General features: G+C 36.5%; 1 protein-coding gene across 1 annotated transcript; it reads left to right on the plus strand.

The window, feature by feature from the left end:
• Window positions 1-6836: 6836 nt before the first annotated feature.
• Window positions 6837-18938, plus strand: cgref1 (cell growth regulator with EF-hand domain 1). The gene is made up of 7 exons (XM_036136563.1): window positions 6837-7259; window positions 9725-9830; window positions 10415-10489; window positions 14025-14098; window positions 16719-16843; window positions 16987-17088; window positions 18437-18938. Exons 1-7 carry the CDS (start codon window positions 7250-7252, stop codon window positions 18689-18691), a joined length of 747 nt encoding a protein of 248 aa, XP_035992456.1. The 5' UTR covers window positions 6837-7249; the 3' UTR covers window positions 18692-18938.
• The last annotated feature ends 1255 nt before the right edge of the window (window positions 18939-20193 follow it).

The following is a 20193-nucleotide window of genomic DNA, read 5'->3' on the forward strand; positions in this document are numbered from 1 at the left end:
TAGATAGATAGATAGATAGATAGATAGATAGATAGATAGATAGATAGATAGATAGATAGATAGATAGATAGATAGATAGATAGATAGATAGATAGATAGATAGATAGATAGATAGATAGATAGATAGATAGATAGATAGATAGATAGATAGATAGATAGATAGATAGATAGATAGATAGATAGATAGATAGATAGATAGATAGATAGATAGATAGATAGATAGATAGATAGATTGATTTCTGGTACATTTGGAACCCCATATAATTCTTTAAATTGTTAAATTACTACCAGACTGAAGACAATTTTATAAGTGTTTCCACATGACGATTCACCTTTTTTTGTGCAGATGGACATCTCTGTGGATGATCTTTCCATATGGTTATGTGTGACTGTGTTACAGTTTACAGATGTCCTCTGACTTCATGGAAACATGGAAGCAGCATGTTTCTTTGAGTGCAAACCATTGTGTCCACAGGTACTAAGCTCATTTATGCACACACAAGTCATGCTCATTTGTGTGTGGCTGCAATTAAGAAGTCATCCAGTTAATTTGCCCTGACTGCTTGGAGCCCCCCCTTGCAAAAATAATCATTCATGTCCTCAGAACATTATGTGGGAGTTGGACTCAAGTCTCCAATTAGATACCAATGAAGTGAAACTGCCCCTGTCTGTGTTTATACCCGAGTGTGCTTACAGTAGTACATAGAGACAAGAACATTGTCTTTGTGTAATACCAGTCCGAACAAAAATCTGACAATCACTGCAACAGTATGTGCCCTTATGTCGGAGTGAGTGTGTGTTTGAATCCTCTGCATCATTGTTGGGGCTTCCTCTGGTCCTCTGGTTAATCTAAAACGTCGAGCAGTTAACTTGTGGAATGTGACAGCAACTGTTTCAGACAAACTGAACACATGAAGTTGTGCTAAGTGAATGAGCCCTAATGGATTCACCCTGCCATGTGAAACACGTGTTCACATTCTTCTACAAGAATTTCTACATGTGGAACAGGTGGGAAAGATTTTTGCATGTGGAACGTTTTCCCGCAATTTTGACATATTACTACACAATAAAATCTCATGTTCATATTTTGCAACACCATATAATTTTCAAATGTGAAACACAGGGGAAAACACACACGCACACACACACACACACACACACACACACATATATATATATATATATATACATACATATATAAATATATATATACATATGGATCGAACTGTATGCTAGAGTGAGCGAGACATTGATTCACTGAGCCACATCACCAGGATCTACAGCAATGTCGTTCGGACTGGAGAAATCCTTAAGCTCCCAGGTGTGTGTGTGTGTTTGTACTCGCAGCTGAGCGAGAACACTTATCACTCATTTTGCTCGTAGACATTCTATAGGTAGATGCCTCATGGACTGACACTGCCTGTTGGAGCTGACGTTTCAACACTTATCTTCAGTTATTGTAACCGTAAGCTGACGAAAACACGGTCAAAGTTTCTCCCTCTGCGTTCACTCCGGTCGGATCCTATGCCAGACTTGAGTAGGACAGACCCATCCAAGATGGTGGCGACACAGGTTGAACTCCAGCATGTAATGAGGTGTCTACGTATATATTGTCTATAATTTTACTAGTAAAGTGACTTTGATGTCGGTCCTCACTTTTATTCTGGTCCAGATGTTAAGTTTAGCACTATGGTGTCAATTAGGTTTAGGTTAGTGACTTCTTTGCAAGTGGAGCCCTATCTCTTGTACATTTGGTGTAATTTCAGTTTTTCAAGTTGGAGTTTGTGTATTTAGAGCAGTTGTAATTTTCCATAGAAATCCTCAGTGACCTTCATCAACTCTACATTTACCGCTTTTCATCCAACTCTCACCTGCATCTTCTCACCTCTTCATCCCCTCTGCTATTTATTTGCCCTTTTCACACCTTATTAAGGTTTTCTTCAGTGTTTACCCTTGTTACCTATTATTTGGTATTTTGGTTTTCACCCCCCTGTCACTACACCACATTTACATAACTCATCTGGTGAACAAAGAAGAAAGATTGAATTTTCTTCATATTTCTGCCTTGTGCCAGCTAAACAAGACCATTTTCCTGAATTAATACAATTTTCCAAGTGAAATATTCTCGAAAGTCAGCCCAAAATGGTCTCTGAAGTGTCTTACGACAACAAAAAATGTAAACTTTATGCAGTTATGAAATATACAGCAGCGTTTCCATTATGTGTTGTACGGAAATGCAACATTGGTGCACTACATGGCTTAACATGGTGCTTAGATTGAGATATATTCTCAGAAACTGTCTCTACCAGCCCAGCTTTGAGTTGTGTCCATGAAGTGACAGTGGTGTTGCTGTGGGAGGCCCATACATTGCATACAGATTGGGACGGCATGTACCAATTACTGCAGTGAGCATACGCTGAAATTACACTGGGGTCCAGAGGTCAAAAATAGACTCACAGTTTTCACTGTTAGGGGCCACCAAATAGAGGAACCTAATCCGTGTTATGTAACTTAAATGGAGGGATGTCCTCAGTTTGGGACATGTGCAAGTGTCGGTGTACATAGTTGCGTGAGTATGCATGTGAATGCGATAGGGCTATGATGAAGACAAACAGAGCCATGCAGCTGTGTGGCATTGTGCAGAGAAGCAGGAAAGCAGCAGGTAAAGATGGGACCTCCTTGTTGTTGCTGTGACGTAAATATCTCTGGAATCCAGTATGAAAATTATTTTATTGGGGTTTTTTTGTGCGTATTTTTGAGTATTATTTTGTCCTTTTATGCAGTTTGTTAATAAGCGAATTGCACATTGCATTTGGACATGCAACTTAAAAAATTCAGGCTACCAAACAAACTCCGCCATCACTGTAATTTGCGTGGAGTGCAGGTAGCGGACGTGAACACAAGGCTCTCAGGCCTTGGTTTTAAGACTTAATAAGCCTTAATATACGTGCCATACAATGCCCAGTACACTTTGTGCCATGTTCAATTGCCGTAACAGAATTTATAGGCTTGAACGGTGGCGGAACAAACATGATTGCAAAGCTCCACTGAGTTCTCCCATAGATGGAAATAGGGAATGTGGTTTTAAATCTCCAATGACTGATCATAATATTCAGCCAGAAAAGAAAGATCCAGACAGACGTAAAATATGGACTAAAATTGCAAGTTTTTTTTTTTTCATGTTTATTGTGTCTAATCTTCATCTTTATGTAGGCTATGATCTAATCTTGAAACAGAGGAGGCTGTCGGCTCATGGTGGCTGCCCTGTAGGCGATAGCCGACAGGAAGAGAGTAGAGAAGCAGAAGAATAAGGCCGACAGAAATGTATTTTTGCTCATTGTCACTTTTTAAATAATTCAAATGCATTCAGGAATAACAGAGAAAAATCTATCATTATATTTCAGTCATACTTCTGCACTCATGTTCAGGTTAACTGTGTTTTGTTGCAAGTATCATTAGTAACGCGTTGCAACAGTAGCGCATTACAGAAATATAACAAGGGTTACAGTAATACATAATTTTGGTTTAAAAACTACGACAATATAATCCTCTTTATCAACACAGCTGCGCTGTACAAAAGCATTTTATCATGGTCTGATGGTACGTGCTGTCAGCACATTTCCCCGTGCCCTGGAGACGTCAACCTGTACGGTGCTTTGGGTCACAAGATGGCCGTGGTGAACCTGGAGCCTGCTCCCAGCCCCTTCACCTCTCACTGAAGAAAATACCTGTCTCTTCCTCACCTTAGTGTGATCTGTTTTTTGCCTCCCCAACTCTTAATTTGCTCTTTCTTAGTCCTAATGTGGCTTCTACCTCCACCCAAATCAGTGTTTTAGGCACATAACTAAGCTTAACTTTAGTATCCCAGCTTGAGACAGAGACAGTGTTCTTGCAGAGGGAAAGAAATCATAGTTCTCTTGGTTTCTTTCTGCGATCTTTTACTGCAAAAAGGGAACTCAAAATAAGTAAAATGTTCTTGAAAGTTTTGTATTTTTCCTTGATTTGAGCAGGTAAATAAGACTATTTGCCAATGGTATAAGCGTTTCGCACTTAAAATAAGAAAAATGAATCTCCATCTTATTTCAAGTGCAGGATGTTTAATTATCTTATTTTAGGGGTAAATATACTCATCAAATTGGCGAATAGTCTTATTTAGCTGTTCAAATAAAGGGAAAAATACAACAATTTCAAGAAAATTTTACTTACTTTTAGTTCCCTTTTTGCAGTGTTGAATGTTGTTTTGTAGCCCAAAAAAGACCTTATCCATAATGCACAGTGCAGCCTCAGATCTGCAACTCGCTTATAGATCAGGTGCCTTTTATGCCTCTTCAGTTGCTCAGTTGGCAAAATCGTACAGCCCTATGTGCCACCTACGTATTCTGTACGATTAAGAAGAAATGTGTATCTTTACATCACATAAATAATGGTTTTCTTTTATTACAGCTAAAGTAATAAACTCTATACTTTACAGGATAATCTTACACAAGCCTGTAATGCAATTTTTCTCTGCGTGAATTAATTGCTGTAACACAGAATAGAAGATAAGCTTCCATCCTTTAAAATAAAGTTTGCAGTCAGACTAATTGATCTATGGGTCAGAACAGGTTTCCCCATAAATAACTGCCTTCAGCATACATTGGAAATTCTGGGACACTGATACATGTTTGTACTATCTTGTCTTGCATTGAAATATTTAGGACCCATCAGTGAGGGTGAGGAAAACTATCTTGTGTTTGTCTATGTGTGTATAATTTTATCTGTAATCAATCGATTATCTGGATGGGTAAAAAATATTCAAAGACATGTTGCTGATTATAACGCTTCGTCATTGCCTTTCTACACTGTACTGTAGCATATCTGATGTGATCTTTGTTTGGGAATAAATCAGGAATACAGGATGAATAGTTTTGAATAAGGCTGACACACAGAATATGTGTAAAGATGATTGGATGCTATTGTTATGACATGTGTTTTACTAATTGTTATGAGTTAACTAGTTTTTTTCCTGTTTTACCTGTTTAGGATCACTGCGTGATATCAACCTGAGTCTCAACGGGCAACAGGTGGATCTATATAAATCATTAGCATTTGGTGGAAAGATGGTAAACATTTACAAAATTGCAAGTACCTTTTTAGATATTTGCTGCAAGGTACAAGTAATATAAACTCCAAAATGATGCAATATGAATATGATCCCTCGTCAGTGAAATAAAATGTTACAGGGACATCTTGTGGTCAGATTGGAGGATTGCAGTTCTGTCCTTCACTTTCACTGCTATTGCTTCTAAAAAAGGAGAATGTGGAGAGGTGTGGTATAAACCGTTCGCCCCCTTTTAAAGAGGGGCTAAAAGAAGATAAATTTTTGTTAATCTGAAAGATTACAAAACATCTGCTCAGGGAGGTTGGTTTTGCTGCTTTGTTCAAAAACGGTCAGATCAGAAAAGGGGTCATCTTGCTAGGTTGGTTGTCTTTCTACATAATTAATATTCTCCAATCAGAGCACACCATCAAGCAAACAGCCTTGGGGAATTCTAGTGGTGGTTTTTGATCAAAGGGATTAAAACTAAAATTGACTAGCTGAAGTTAAACCGCTGCCAGGAGCATGATTTTGCTGCATACTCCTGTGTCGCAGCAGTGCTGCTGCAGCCAACTCCCTGCCTTGGTCTATGGGGCTATTAGGGGTCTGCAACCTATGGCTCCAGAGCTGCAAGTGGACCTTCCACAATGGCTCTTAACAACTTTGGCTAAAAAAGATGGCTAATCATATAATGCAATTTTAATATAGATATAATAACACAAGTTTCACTTTTTCTAATGGAACAATTGCATAGAATTTCCACATCAGAATAAAATGTTTTTATTGTTGTTTGGTTGGAAACTGATTTATTTTTGTTGTTGTTTTTTTTATTTTTATTGTTTAAGCATCATTTTCCACAGATAAATAGGAAAATGATTAGGGCCATTCATAAAATAGAAAATAGAAAAAAAGGGGGAAAGGCATTAAAAGTCTATTCAATTCTGACTTTAATCTCAGAATTCTGAGAAATAAGTCAGAATTCTGAGAATAAAGTCTGAATTAAATAAACTTTTAATGCCTTTTTCCCCTTTTTCTATTTTTTTTAATGTCCCTAATCCTCTTCCGTAGATAAACATCCCATAGCCCTAGCAGAAAAGGTATCCAACCACTTTTTGCAAAGATTTTATGATTTTCTTTATTTTGCAATCTAAAAATACAAATAAAACAGTGGTTCTTTAAAAATGACAACAAATATCCTGTGGAAGACATTTGTAAAAATAAATAAATAAATAAAATAAAATAAAAAGATATGTTGTCTTTTTTCCGAAAATCATAGAACATTAGCGGCTGTAAAAGAGTTTCATTAACGGGACTCAGGGCAATAATGGCTCCTTGGATTGTAAAGGTTGCAGACCCTTGGACTATTTATACTGGGTAAAATCGTCCTTCCATCCTGAAAGTAGTTAATACATTATGTATTCACATTAAAGAGGTTAAAAAATTCTCTGTGAGAGCTGCAGACCTGTAAAAACTCAAACCAATCTTTGCCGTACAGTCCGAAGGGCATGGATTTCTCAGAGTTTTTGTTCCTGTTGTTATATAGCGATGTCATGGGACCTTTAAATATTGTTTCATGGTCTGAAAGTGAGATGATAAAGAAAAATAAACAGAAGGGGGCACTGTAGACACATCTAAATATTGCTATAAGTACATATAATAATGTATTGAGTTATGGCACTTTTGGCCCTCTATACAGGAGTGGCCATTTTTCCTTTAAAGCTACAGTTGCTGGATTTAAACTGCACTGCGTTAAAATCACTACCCTGGTAAATGTGCTGCTAAACCGAAAGGCTGACAACACAAATGTCCAGCTGCTTCCACCCATTTAACCGATGTGAAGGATGCAAATTACCCCAGGATGATTTAAATATATAGGCAGGCCAGGTTTGGCTGCCCGCGCCCTTTGAGGAATGTGCCTGGGTGTGTGGACGTGGACGTCGTGGCGTGGCAGGAAAATCCCAGGACGGAGGCGCACAAAGACAGACGGCGCTCCTCCACGTGGAGCCTGACGTTGAGCCAAACACGCAGCGGTCTCCTCCGCGGCAGCAGGCGCGACAAGAGCGGGGGAGGGCGCAGTGCTGCAGAGCCTCCAGGGCGGTGCGGGACGGAAGAGCGGCGTCCTTCAGACATGAACCTTTAACCTGCGGAAATCGGCCGTCTACAGTCCCAACTATGCAGTCAGGTAGGTCCTTCATTATTTCTGAGAGAGGAGGTTAGACCGCTAAACCCAGGGCCCGACTGGCAGCGGGGTTATTTAAATGTTAGTTTTTCAGGCTGGTGAAGGTGCAGCCAAGGAGCTGTTTTAACAAAACCTTAGATATCAATCCGAGATGGAGCGTTGATGTCAAAGACGGCAGGAGTTGCTCGCAAACCAGTATGTCCTGTTCTGGATGCGTTGATCCAGAAATAATGCTGCAGTGAACCGGGGCAAGGCTCTATGAGGAAGAAGCTGCAGGGATTTAAACCTCAATTCTGTCTGTTTTAAAGGCAAAACGAAAATCTGCTTAAACTGCAAATAAGACCTTCTTTTATACGGAAACGGGCTCCTTTACAGAGCAGAGGGGGCAGCGCTGAGCTGGAAATAGGCCTAAATGTAGTTTTTAAAACTGCACCGATTCCACTGATTGTGAGCCTGTTCCAAGTTTGATTTTAATTTCTAGGATTAATTAAAAGCGTGCGAAATCACTCAAAGATGCGCTTCAAAGTAAAGTATCTATGTTACTCTTTCAGAAAAACAGCAACTTTATTATGGAAGCCAATTTCTGCTTTAAGCAGCAGTGATGAGAAATATGATGTACTGCCTAGTTATGTTATAATTTTTAGGTAGTATCATGGTTATAAGAATATGCCTCTCTGATCAGGCAGTAAACAGGTTCTGTAATTATTTATCAGGTGGAACATGTGTGTCCAGGGTGATGGGTCCTATTCTTCCTTCATCCCTATTGTAAAGGATGTGCCTCGAGGATCCATACTAGGGCCACTGTTGTTTACAATTTATGTCAATGATCTTTGTGACAAGTTATCTGATGCTACGGCTCATCTATATGCTGATGACACAGTACTTTACCGTTTCTCTTTCTTAAACTCACAATCACTGGAGCTGTTACAGTCAGTTTTTGTCACTGTTTAGTCCTGGTTAACTCATCTTAAGTTAGTGCTTAATGCAGATAAATCAAAACCCATTGCTTTTTTTCTAATGGTAAACAGTTTCACTCTAACCCTCCCAGGCTGTCAACTGTGCATGGAGTCAAAATTCAAATGGTCACATCTTATAAATATGTAGGTATTTAATTGATGAGAATTTATCTTTTAAACGGCACATCCATAAACTCATTTCAAATTGTATTTATTTATTTATTTATTTTTAGAAATAAATCATGTTTTTCTTTGCATCTTAGAAAACATTTGATCACTGCTACTTTTTTTTTTTTTTTTTTACCTATGTTGGACTATAGAGACCTGCTTTTTATGCATGTTCCAGGTCAGGTTTTAAAGAAATTGGATGCTGTTTATCACTGTGCATTACGTTTGGTCACTGGTTGCAGGGATAGTGTAGCTCATTGCTCCTTATATACAATTGCACAATGTTGTGTGCTCATAGGCTCTCCCACTGGCTGAACTTTATCTACAAATCTATTCTTGGACTTCTACCTACATATTTATGTCTACATGTGTGTAGAAAGTTTAACCGATATGGCCAACGTTCTCTGGACTTCATCCATGCAGATCCCAAGAGTCAGAACTGAACTGGGAAAAAAGGCTTTTAAATACTCTGCCCCATCGACCTGGAATGATGCACAAAAGGACCTGAAATTGAGAACTATTTTATCTCTTGGGGGAATTAATATCTTTTATAAATGAGTACTAAGCATGACTGGTTGTTGTGACTGCATTTTGTAAATGGATAATCTTACCGTGTGATGTATTCAAATGTGTATTTGAGCTGCCGTCTTGGCCAGGTCACTCTTGAAAAAGAGGTTTTAATCTCAATGAGGTTTTTTTTTACCTGGTTAAATAAAGGAATCTATGTCTTATAATAACAACATGTTTAAGTCATAAATAGACATGCATTTAAACATTTTTTTTACCACAAAGGTGGAAACAGGCTTCCATAAATATATGGATCATTACATTGCTTAAAAACCACTAATAATATCCTCCAATTTATTGGATAATGATTTTTCTACAAATAAAACAAATATTTAAACTTAATTTATCAAATAAATGTCCTCCCAGCGTTTATTTCATTTTCTGCATTGGGTTTAACGATATGGTGAACATAGAGTGTCTGCAATTTCTTCTATTAGCCTTATCTAAATCTTGTAATCTTCAAACAGTTTTTTTAAACCATGCAGTTTTAAAGAAATACATTGTTTTCCGAATCCTTATTCAGTGAAAACTTTCACATTAAAGAGTGACAGTTAATAGAGCAAAGTTATCACCTTTGCTATGATGCATTTGTGGTTGGATAAAAAAAATAGTATTTTGATGCTTAGTTAGAGGGTAACTTGATAAAGTTAAAACTGATTGACTACTTTGATCATTTGGTTAGCTATTGATTAGCTAATAATAAAAATATATATTCAATGTGTGGGCAGATTAAATTGGATGTTTGTAATGTGTAATCCCATCATTGTTTATTTTCAGGTCTGCTCATGGGGTATCAGCTGGACTGGCTGGTCCCACGCTTTCTGTCTCTGTACTTCCTCATAAACCTGTGCCTGGCAGCACCTGGGCTACCTGGGACACAAAGGTACTTTGACACAAGACTTTTCTGTGGAAAGTTCCTTATTATTAGTCAGAAGTCCCCATTCTTTTCATTAGTATTTGATAGCATTGCCTTTTCAATTTTATTTCTGGCCTCAAACATGTTTCCTTAAGCTTCTCGCAATAGTTTGCTGGATTTATGGCTCATTTCTCCTGACAGAACCAGTGTAATCTGGCCTCCTTGCTCACACACCTTTTCAGCTCTGCTCATGCATTTTCTATGGGACTGAGATCAGGGCTAAATTGACTGAACCTTTAGGTTCATTGTCCATTTTGAAAAGCCACTTGTGTCCAAACCTTAACATCCCAGCTGATGTCCTAAAATGTTTCTTCAGTGTTTCCTCATTATGTCCTTTCCTCATGATGTGTTTCATTTTTGTGAAATGCACCAGTTTTTCTGGCTGGAAAAGACACACATGACAATCAGATTTGTTTATAAAATGGCAAATATACATATTTCTTCTTTTAAAAAACAATCAATGATAATCTCTGTTTTGTAAAATAGAAAGAGATAGCAGGACGTGGCAATAGATCTCTTTTTTAGTGTGCTTTTATTTGTTTATCCTTTAGGGAAGAGTCAGCAGGTGCCCATTCCCCATCAGCAGGACTGATTAATCCCTTTGGCTCTGGAGAAGAGGAACGCAGGTGAGTGGCTTTTAAATGATGCCCTGCTGATGCACTCCTATCTCACTTTGAGCTATAAATTTACTTGAATTTTATATTTGCTTTACACTGGTGTCTGCAAGAAGGTCAATTAATGTCCACCTCATCATTAGAGTGCTTTCCGCATTTCTCCCTTTTTGTTCCATCCATATTAATAAAGTCTTACATCGTCGCTAGAAGAAAAGCAGAGATTCAAACCCAGCACAAAACGTAATATCAACCAAGTTGTTTGTGTCAGACTGCTTTCTTAAGTTAACTCTGATAAATTCTACACAATATAAACTCCATAGGCAGCCTTGTTAGGGTTACAGTGGACTAAGCAGCTACTGTCCTTTCCCCCTGACCTTTGGTATCTCTGTTGTGTTGATGATGTGGCCAGGACCAAATGCTGATAAGATTGCATGTGTAATAACACCAGCTTTTGTTGTAATTATTGGTCTATGTAGATTCCCAGCTCACATTTTTGGTTAATCATAATTTTACCTTTAAACCCCAAGTGTTCACTTCATTTAGGGAGCAAAATGAGAGAACCACTGAGCTATATAATACACTGGAGTGCTAATCACAGTCTGTTTGAACGAGTCGCTTTGAAGCCACCAGCCGCCATATTGGTACTCCCTATTTTCCCCTAGTAACTAGGGAATATGTGCGCTAAAGCATCGAATAACGAGGATTTTCTCATGTTCAGGGGGGCTTAAGACTTTTAAAATGTCAAATACCATATACTTTTATGTTATGTTTTAAAAATATCAAGTACTGAGAAAGTCATGTGCTGAAATATTTTGCATTTTATTGATATATGTTTAACATTTATAAATATATAAATAACAATATACAAAACATTACATTTACATATGTGTATACATATATATACATATATACATATACACATAACTTATATATATATATATATATATATATATATATATACATATACACATATATAATATATATATATATATATATATATATATATATATATATATATATATATATATATATATATATATATATATATATATATATATATATACATATACACATACTAGTGTTAGTACATCGACTGACTCAGTGGAGAGAACTCAGCATTCTATGGGCTTAGTGGGACAATAATTATGCAGCTTATTTTCATTGATGAGATTTAAGGACGTATGCTTGACTTATACCTTGAGGTCGATAGAAATGTTTTTAACAAAGCAGATGGTATTTGCACCACCTTGCATCAACAGTGCACAAATATTTGCCTATGGCGTATCAGCAAATTTAGGCTTCTAGTGAGGTGTTGAATGCTGAAAGTAGACATCTGTGCTTGGAAATAAAATACTATTTACCTACAATTTGAAAACCCTTCAACCTCATTTGTATACCTATTGAGAAATTTGCATTTAGAGATTTAGTGTGCTTCAGTGTTATTGATGAAAAAAATTACATTTCAGATACTATTTCCCTTTGTAATCATCAAGGATAGTACAACCTTATTTCTATTCAATTAGAATTATTTTTAATTTATATCCAATTGATATGTATAAAAAATCAAGTAAATGTTAGTATTATTTCATTTTAAGTTACTAAATATTAGTTACAGACTTCAGTTGGTTGGAATAACCATTTAAAATAAATGCTATCAATTCAATATTTTTAGTTTATTTGAAACACATTTTCCTTATTGTTATTATTATGGTTGTTGTTATTATCTTAATTTAATGTTTTTACTTATTTTTGATTTTGCTTCCAAAATTTACAGTGCTGTGAAAAGTTATTTGTCCTCCTTACGGATTTCTTCTTTTTTTTATTATTATAAAACATTTTTAGATCATTTATTTTAGAAAAAGTAAATACAAAAGGCATTTATCAAAGGATCATATCAGTCACTGACTACACATTTAAGAAGTCACTCAGATAGAACCTGTAAGGCGTCACGAAGTAGGATGAAAGTTCTCAGAAATGTCCTCGACATCTAACCCTCTGGAAAAGATTTACTAAACCATTTCTACAACAATTGAGAAAACATGGAACTGTGGTGAACCTTTCCAGGTTAACACAATTATTTAAAGAGCGCACCAATCACTCAAAAGTTTAATCCAAAGCAATATCTAAAGCACTGCAGTTACTCCACCTGTATTTACTCAGGATTTCTTAGGTATTAAAATTTGTTTGATGATCTGAAAAATTAAAGTCAAAGCAAAAACTGGTGAAATGCTTGAGAGAGCAAACAGAATAGAATAGAATAGAAATACCTTTGCTGTCCCACAATGGGAAGAGTCGGGCATCACAGCGGCAAAAACAATTAGAGAGAGGACACAATTATTAATAGATAATATGCCATATCCAGGTAAAAATGCAATGTTTAAGTATATTAAATATAGTATTAAAGAACATTGTACTTACTAAATTACAGTATATTTACCACTAAATCTTGTTCAACAAATCACAGCGTTTAGAGGAGAACATATTAAGACTTTATCTAGCAAAAAGACTTAACTAGATATTCCAATATAAATCAATGGATGCAAAGAAAACCACAAAAGAAACATAAAAATTGAACTCAATAATTTGTAATTACAACATGACACATGTAAATTTGAAATATCTACCATTCAGCCACTTTGGGGATGTTTGATTTTGTTGTTTTAGATACACTAGTAATGAAACGACTGTGGCACCAGGGTCAGCTGGGAATATAGACAAAATAATTACATCATAAATATTCTAAATATTGTCTCATCAGTCTGTTAAAGTGATGTTGGTGATTCATTTAGACCTCGGCTATTTTAGAGATGAATGATCCTCACTGTTGTCTGATGCCCTTTGTCTCAATGACAGAGACAGCCAGTGTATAAAGGCAATATGGAGGCACACAATGGGGTAGTGTTCTCGCTACAATATGTTATATTTTGATAAGATCCTAGTAGCTCCGCTAGCTGAATGTAGTTGTTTTTGTAGCATGTTGTTAGATGTACTGTAAAATGACAGTCAATCGGTTTGATTTAAAACAGCAACCACAAAATAAAGCAGCTGAAAATATTAGTTTATGTGTCTGAACCTGCCATTATCACTTTGTTTGGACTGGTTTACTGACCTTAGCCAAGGGATGTCCTAAGTGCAGTCCACTGTCCAGTTCTGGACCCTGGAATAATTTTGTTTCGTGGCTTCCTGTAGGCCTAAGTATTCATTTAAGGGAAAAACCTGAGGGTTATATGATCAGATTACACTGAAAATCTGCGTTTAATTAGAACGTTTACTCTTCAGTTCCTTCTCTCAGAGCTCACCATATATTCAGATTATTTTTGTTGCTGAGGTTTGCAAACAGAAAGCTAAAGGCGGGGAGAATATTTTAATAAAAAAGTTGGTAGTTTTCTGTGGCAAAATACAATACATGGAGATGTTAATTAAAGTAATATTGATATATTTTCTTTTTTGTTTTCCTTATTTTATTTTATTCTTCTTCTTATTTTTTTCTACTTTTCTTGTATTACCAAATGATGTTTAGAAAACTGTACAATGTCTGTAATCGCAGGTTGTTGCAGAGCTATATTCAGCACAGTCTACAGAGCAGCCAAGGAGGACCTGAGATCACTTCCTGGGAGCAAGGTAGACAGCACCGACTGCAGATAACATTTAAAATCTAAACAGACACATCTAAATTAACTATTAAATCACTGAAAAGGTCATTTGAGTAACTTAGTTCAAGAAGAAAAGAGTTGCACAGAGTGATGTATATCAAGCTGCATTGACAACAAACTTGATTGCTCCTTGTATGATCACTGACCTCACACTGGACCTGAAGCAAATTGGATTTTTTTTCCCCTTTCCATTCTTCATCCAGGCTCTGAAACATTTATTTCCAAATGAAATGCAAAATTTTGATTTATCAGAAAAACAAACTCTGCTTCAAAATCATCTCATGGCTGTGTTTCACCCTGTGGGGATTTTCTTTTCACTCAACTTTGCCTAAATACGCTTGGATACAGCGCTCTGAAATGCGGCCCTGTTTAGTAGTAACTTTATGGTGCTTAGGGCTGGACGATAATTCAATAACAATATATATCAATCGATAGACGTGTATCGATAATAGAAAAAAAAGGGTCAATAAAAAGTTCAATAGAAGAAAAGTTTTCCTTTTTGCATTCAAGCCTATCATGTAGGCCAGGGATGGGCAACTTCCATGATAAAGAGGGCCACATTTTTTTCAGCACGACCATTGGAGGGCCACATGACCACGCACTTCAAATAATTGGATATGAAAGACGCTAAAAATTATTCTCAATAAGAACAAATTTTAGATGAATTTATATCTGTATGTTTACTGCACCAACATATAACTATTTTCTGCATATAAATGCATTTTAATATGTCCTTAAGCAAAAGACAAACCGTTTGCTTTAAAAAAAATGCAAAAAATGAATTTAAGCTCCATGTCAATGCATTCAGGAGCATGGGTCATTTCAAATTTACAAGGAAAGAGGCATAAAACGGAACAGAACTTAACTCAAACAAGAATGTGTCTATCCAGAAACTGTGTGGGCTTTCTTACAATACTGAATGCTCTATAATTGTATTTCTGTTACTTTTTGATTATGCACATGTTAGCTTTTTATTCTGAAAAATCTAATGTCCCATGCTCCTGAATGCACCATAGCTTTCTGACGCTCACGAATGCATCACACTGGTCTGCACGTTTGATCTTCTGCTTAAGACAAAACTTTGCAGTTTCAAAACTCACGTCGGCTCTCACGGTTTATGTTGTGTGTAAATGACAAGAGACCAAAAAAAAAATTCCCCATGTCCATACTTCTTCCCATTTTGTCTGAAAAATGTGACTTTCTCGTCAAGTTTTTCCTATATTCCACTGCTAGTGGCCAGGGCTCTTGACTTTCTTCCTCGCTGTTGCAAAGCGGCCCATGCCCGCTTTTGTTCGGGTACGGCCCCCTATAGGTCAAAAGTATAATTGCAAGTTTATTTTTTTATTTTTTTTATTTTTAATTTTTTTTTGTCATTATTAAATTATTATTGATCTATTCGCGGGCCGCACTGAGTGATGACGAGGGCCGTGTGCGGCCCCCGGGCCGCCAGTTGCCCATCCCTGATGTAGGCTAATACTAGTCTTTACATCCTCCCAACCAATCACAAATGCAGACCTAGGAACACGCCGTCACCAAGCTCCGCCCCCTTTAAAGAGTTCACAAAGCGCGTTCTTTTTTAAAAACTTGCAGTTTTGGAAAAAGTTCATTGAAAATTGGATTCAGTTTGAGTTCAGTGTTTATGTATTTTATATCTAAAAATAGGCCATCAAGCAGCATAAAATGGCCAGGGCTGCACTAAAAGTATATGTTTTGAATTTGTTGATAGTTATCGATAACGATCAATATGATTTTTATTTTATCAATATTCTTTTCTTTTATATCGTCCAGCCCTGGTGCTTACCGTTTATGTTCAGGGTGTCAAGCGATTGTTGGACAATTGTCAAGTCAGCAGTATTCCTCTTGATTTCAAAGGTCATAACATAACATTTCTGCATCCTTTCATTGTTTTTTTTTGCAGTACACCAATTTTCTGAGAAACTAAAATTTTTAGTTTTCAACTGCTGTAGGTAAAAATATGTAAAATTTGCAGAAATAAACACTTGAAATAAATCAGTGTAAAACAGATTTATAAGTTTTTCTTAATAAATTACTTGATGACATTGAAATTATTGAGATTCATAGAGATTCTCTACTTCCAATTATTTTCCAAGATTTTTGAAAATCTCTGTTAACAGACTTTATTGATACCTTTATTGTTAAACACAAACTACATTGTGTGATTGACTACAAGATCTGTTTGAAACCTCCCATTAAATATGTTCACACTAAACTATCTAGAAGCATTGCAACTCTTCCTTCTTCTTTTGTGCTTCACAAAGCACTTTAGCCTGAAATGGACAAGTCATTAATGTAGAAATTGTTCATGACTTACAAGTTATAAGCAAACTTCCATGGCAGAGTTTTATCATTGTTTTAAGAAAATGCTAATGAAGTGCTTTGGATGAACTTTTTAGGTTTGTGGTTCTGGGGGTCGTTCTCTGTTTAGTTTTAATTTACTTCCTCCAGGGTAAGGTTAACTATGAGTTCTAAATCAAGAGTGAGTGTGAGCCCTCCTTGACTCTGCAAAGTAACATTTAAAATGACATTAACTTGAGTGTATAACATATCGACCTCCTGCTTTCCCTCAGGGGTGTTCTTCCTGTTTCGTCTCTTTGATTATGATCGCAGTGGCTTCTTGGATGGCTTGGAGATGATGAAACTGCTCTCTGACTACAACTCCAATCATGCACTTGGACCGGAGACCAGTGAGCAAGTAAGTTGAAGTGACTGAAGGAGTGTGTTGGTGGTTTGTTTTAACCTCCGTAGTATGTAAGCATATTTGTGAATACCTATCACCAGCATACCTTCGGCTGATTATGGAAATTAGCCTCTCCTTATGTTTCTTTCCGGGTTCAGGTGGAGTTGATGGTCGACTTCTTACTACAAACTCAGGATCTAAACCAAGATGGTCTGTTGGACCCTTCTGAGCTGCTCTCTCCTCCCTTCATCAACACACAGGTACACTGATAAAAATAACCTGTTTAAGTTCAACCAGCAAAATCTGTATAACCTGCATACATAAGGCTCTGGTATATTTTCTCTGAATAATAATCTGAGAAGTGTGACATTCATTTATATTTAGACAGCTTTACACTGATGCCCCTAATTAAAATGCATTTAACCAGCTGCCTTCAGAAGTTACATTATAAGTTAATCAACCTGTGTCTAAAACGGCCTTCTAAAACTCAACTAAAAAGTCATCTAAAACTGCCATGAGGGCTATGGTAACTCTGGAAGAGCTGTAGAAATCCATAGCTCAGGTGGAGGAATCCTATGACAGGAGAACTATTAGTTGCGCTCTCCATAAATCAAGCCTTTATGAAAGATGCAAGAAGAAAGCCGTGAGATGTGATAATTTTTGCAATTTCCCACACGTGTGAGAGACACAGCAAACATTTGGCACACGGTGCTCTGGTCAGATAAAACCAAATGTGAACTTTTTGGTCAAGTATTCTGATTAGTATTGATTCAAAGTTTATTCATTTTTGTATTTATCTTAATAAAATGGAAGTACAATACATCTACACAAACAGATGCTTGTTTCCTTGATGTAGTTCAAAGACAACATGATAATGCATGTATTCAACATCCAGAGTAAATGCAGTCATTTCCTTTATTATAATAATACTTTCAAGCATAATTCAGTGAATGTAACAATACAGTTTTACTGCATCTCCTCTGTTTTCTGTTCATGAATTATGTTTGTCCTCCCATGTTAAAAGATTTCCAAAAACAAGAGCTGCTTTGAGATTAAGGCATAAAACATTTATGAAACAGTAATAAACATTTCAAACCTTATTTAACAAAGTGGCACCTAAACCATTTCCTTGGCAAGCATGACAGCAACACAGAATAACAGCTGTTTAGCCTGCTAGCACATTTAGCTTTAGCATTAACACTAGCAATGTTGTTAAACTAGCTAAAATTGGATCCTAACTTACGTGTTTTACTAATTTGATATATGAAAAATATAACCAAAAATAGCATAACAGCCTTAGCTCTGGTGACCACCCTGGATGATAAACGAGAGAATGGTTTAGTGAGCAAGCATCTTCATTTTAATTGCAGTAAAAATGTGTGAGGAGGATTTGTAACCAAACTAAATTAGTTAATGTCCAAATTTAACAATTATAAAACATATTTAACAAATATTGTAGCGGATTAAAATATAAACAATTGTAATGGGTAATAGTTCATGTCCTCAACATGTTATTTTTATAGTGCAGATTTAATCCTTCAATGACGTACTGTTTGATCACAATTTGTTTTGGAAGTGACGCCATTTACAACTAATCTACCCTTAAAGGGCTCAAGCGGCAACAAAACACCTCATCAAGAGCAAGAGTTGGCAGAAGAGAACATGCTGTCAAACACCATGACTGTGGAGGAACATGCAGCAGTGCCGCACAGGGAGGAGCAGCAACACGACACAATGACGCTAAAGGAGGAACCAGTAAAGCAAACAGAAGAACATCAAGATCAAGAACTTTTTAATGCCTTGGCAGAAGAACAGGAGCAGGCCCACCATGTCCCTGTGCATCAAGGGCAACCAGAAATATAAATACTGTAAGCCCAAAAACCACTTTATTATTTGGCCTTCTATATAAAACTGCGTGTTGAATTAAAGTAGATGAATTACAATTTTTTACTACTGTAAATGGTGTTTCTCTTTATGAGTTCCAAGTGTATGGTACTATCAATACTGGACCATAACACAGACAGCTGCTCGTTAAAATGCTGACTCTCCAAAGAGTTTCTGTCACTGTAATCTCACATTCTTTCTATGAATAAAGTGATTCCTACCGTTATTGTAATGGTCTTTATTTTTTATTGCAACTTTGTATATTCCAGTGAAATTCTGTCCACTGTCCCCATCCAGGGAGCATTTCAAGGCTAAGTGTCTTTACCCAGAGTGGTAGTCTGTAGGTTACAAGGAAAAAAGGTTTTAAAATCAACTTCTAATGCTTTCCATAAATGCAAAAGCTAGAATCTGCAGAGATACTTTGCAAAAAGACTCTGTTCTGACATGTAAGGATATATTGTATTCATTTATTAGTTGTATGTATTCACATTACATGTCACTTCCTGAAAGGTTGATAAACCTCTCACTTTGGCTGAAATTGTTACATTTATATACTATTATATACTATGGCGCTCTCCAATCATGGTGTTCAATAAAACAACTTTAAGTGAAGGTCTACACACATACACACAAATAGACAGGAGTTAAAAAGCATCAACAGTTAAAAATATAAGACACTTTTAAAGGTGCATGTGCATTCAGTTGACGTCATCCATCCTTGGCGTTAACAGGTTAATTGCAGGGCTGCTTCTGAAGATGGTTCATTGCCCTGATGGCCTGAGGATGGAAGCATTTCAACAGTCTTTGAGGCCTTTCTGGCATATCGTTCTTTATAAATGTCAGCCAGGGCAGGCAGAGGGGCACTGATGATCTTTTCGGCCGTTCTCACAGCTCTTTGCAGGGTTTTCTTATCTGCCTGACCACACAGTAATGCAAAATGTCACCACTGCCCCTCTTCCAGGTAACATAAAAAAGGTGTTTGCTGAATTAAATTGATTTTTTTTCCTAGTAGACATTGAATAATTGTTTGTTTTTAACCCAACAAACCACCCGCTTCGGATGTTATCATCCCATAGAATGGCGATTATCAGTGGTTATCAGCCCCATTGAATAGCCTCAGTTGGTCCCTGCTCTGCCTGCTATCAGGCTGTTATTAACCATTCTATCGGTGATAACAGCCGCTTGTCGCGAATAGAACCTTTTTTTTTGTTTTTTTACCTTTTTTTAAAAACCTTTATTCATAATGTATCTGCGAATTTGAACAGGATATTAAGAATTTACTAAAAATTCAAAAGCCAAACGTATCATAAGATTTTAATTAGGTATTGTAATAATCGTTACAGTATTTAAAAACAACTCACTAAAATCTAAAACCGGAGTTTTTTTTTTCCTGTTTTGTTTATTTTTGTTCGCTTTTTTAAAGACTTATATTTCCAATATGCCTTTTATTTCTTTGGATTTTTTCCAATAATTCACTCAAA

This window comes from Fundulus heteroclitus, chromosome 4 (assembly GCF_011125445.2).
Source record: "Fundulus heteroclitus isolate FHET01 chromosome 4, MU-UCD_Fhet_4.1, whole genome shotgun sequence".
NCBI classification, from domain to species: Eukaryota; Metazoa; Chordata; class Actinopteri; order Cyprinodontiformes; family Fundulidae; genus Fundulus; species Fundulus heteroclitus.

Coding starts and splice junctions, on each gene's coding strand:
- cgref1 (XM_036136563.1), top strand. Junction 14,099..16,718: donor GATCACTTCCTGGGAGCAAG/GTAGACAGCACC, acceptor GCTTTCCCTCAG/GGGTGTTCTTCCTGTTTCGT. Junction 16,844..16,986: donor GACCGGAGACCAGTGAGCAA/GTAAGTTGAAGT, acceptor TTCCGGGTTCAG/GTGGAGTTGATGGTCGACTT.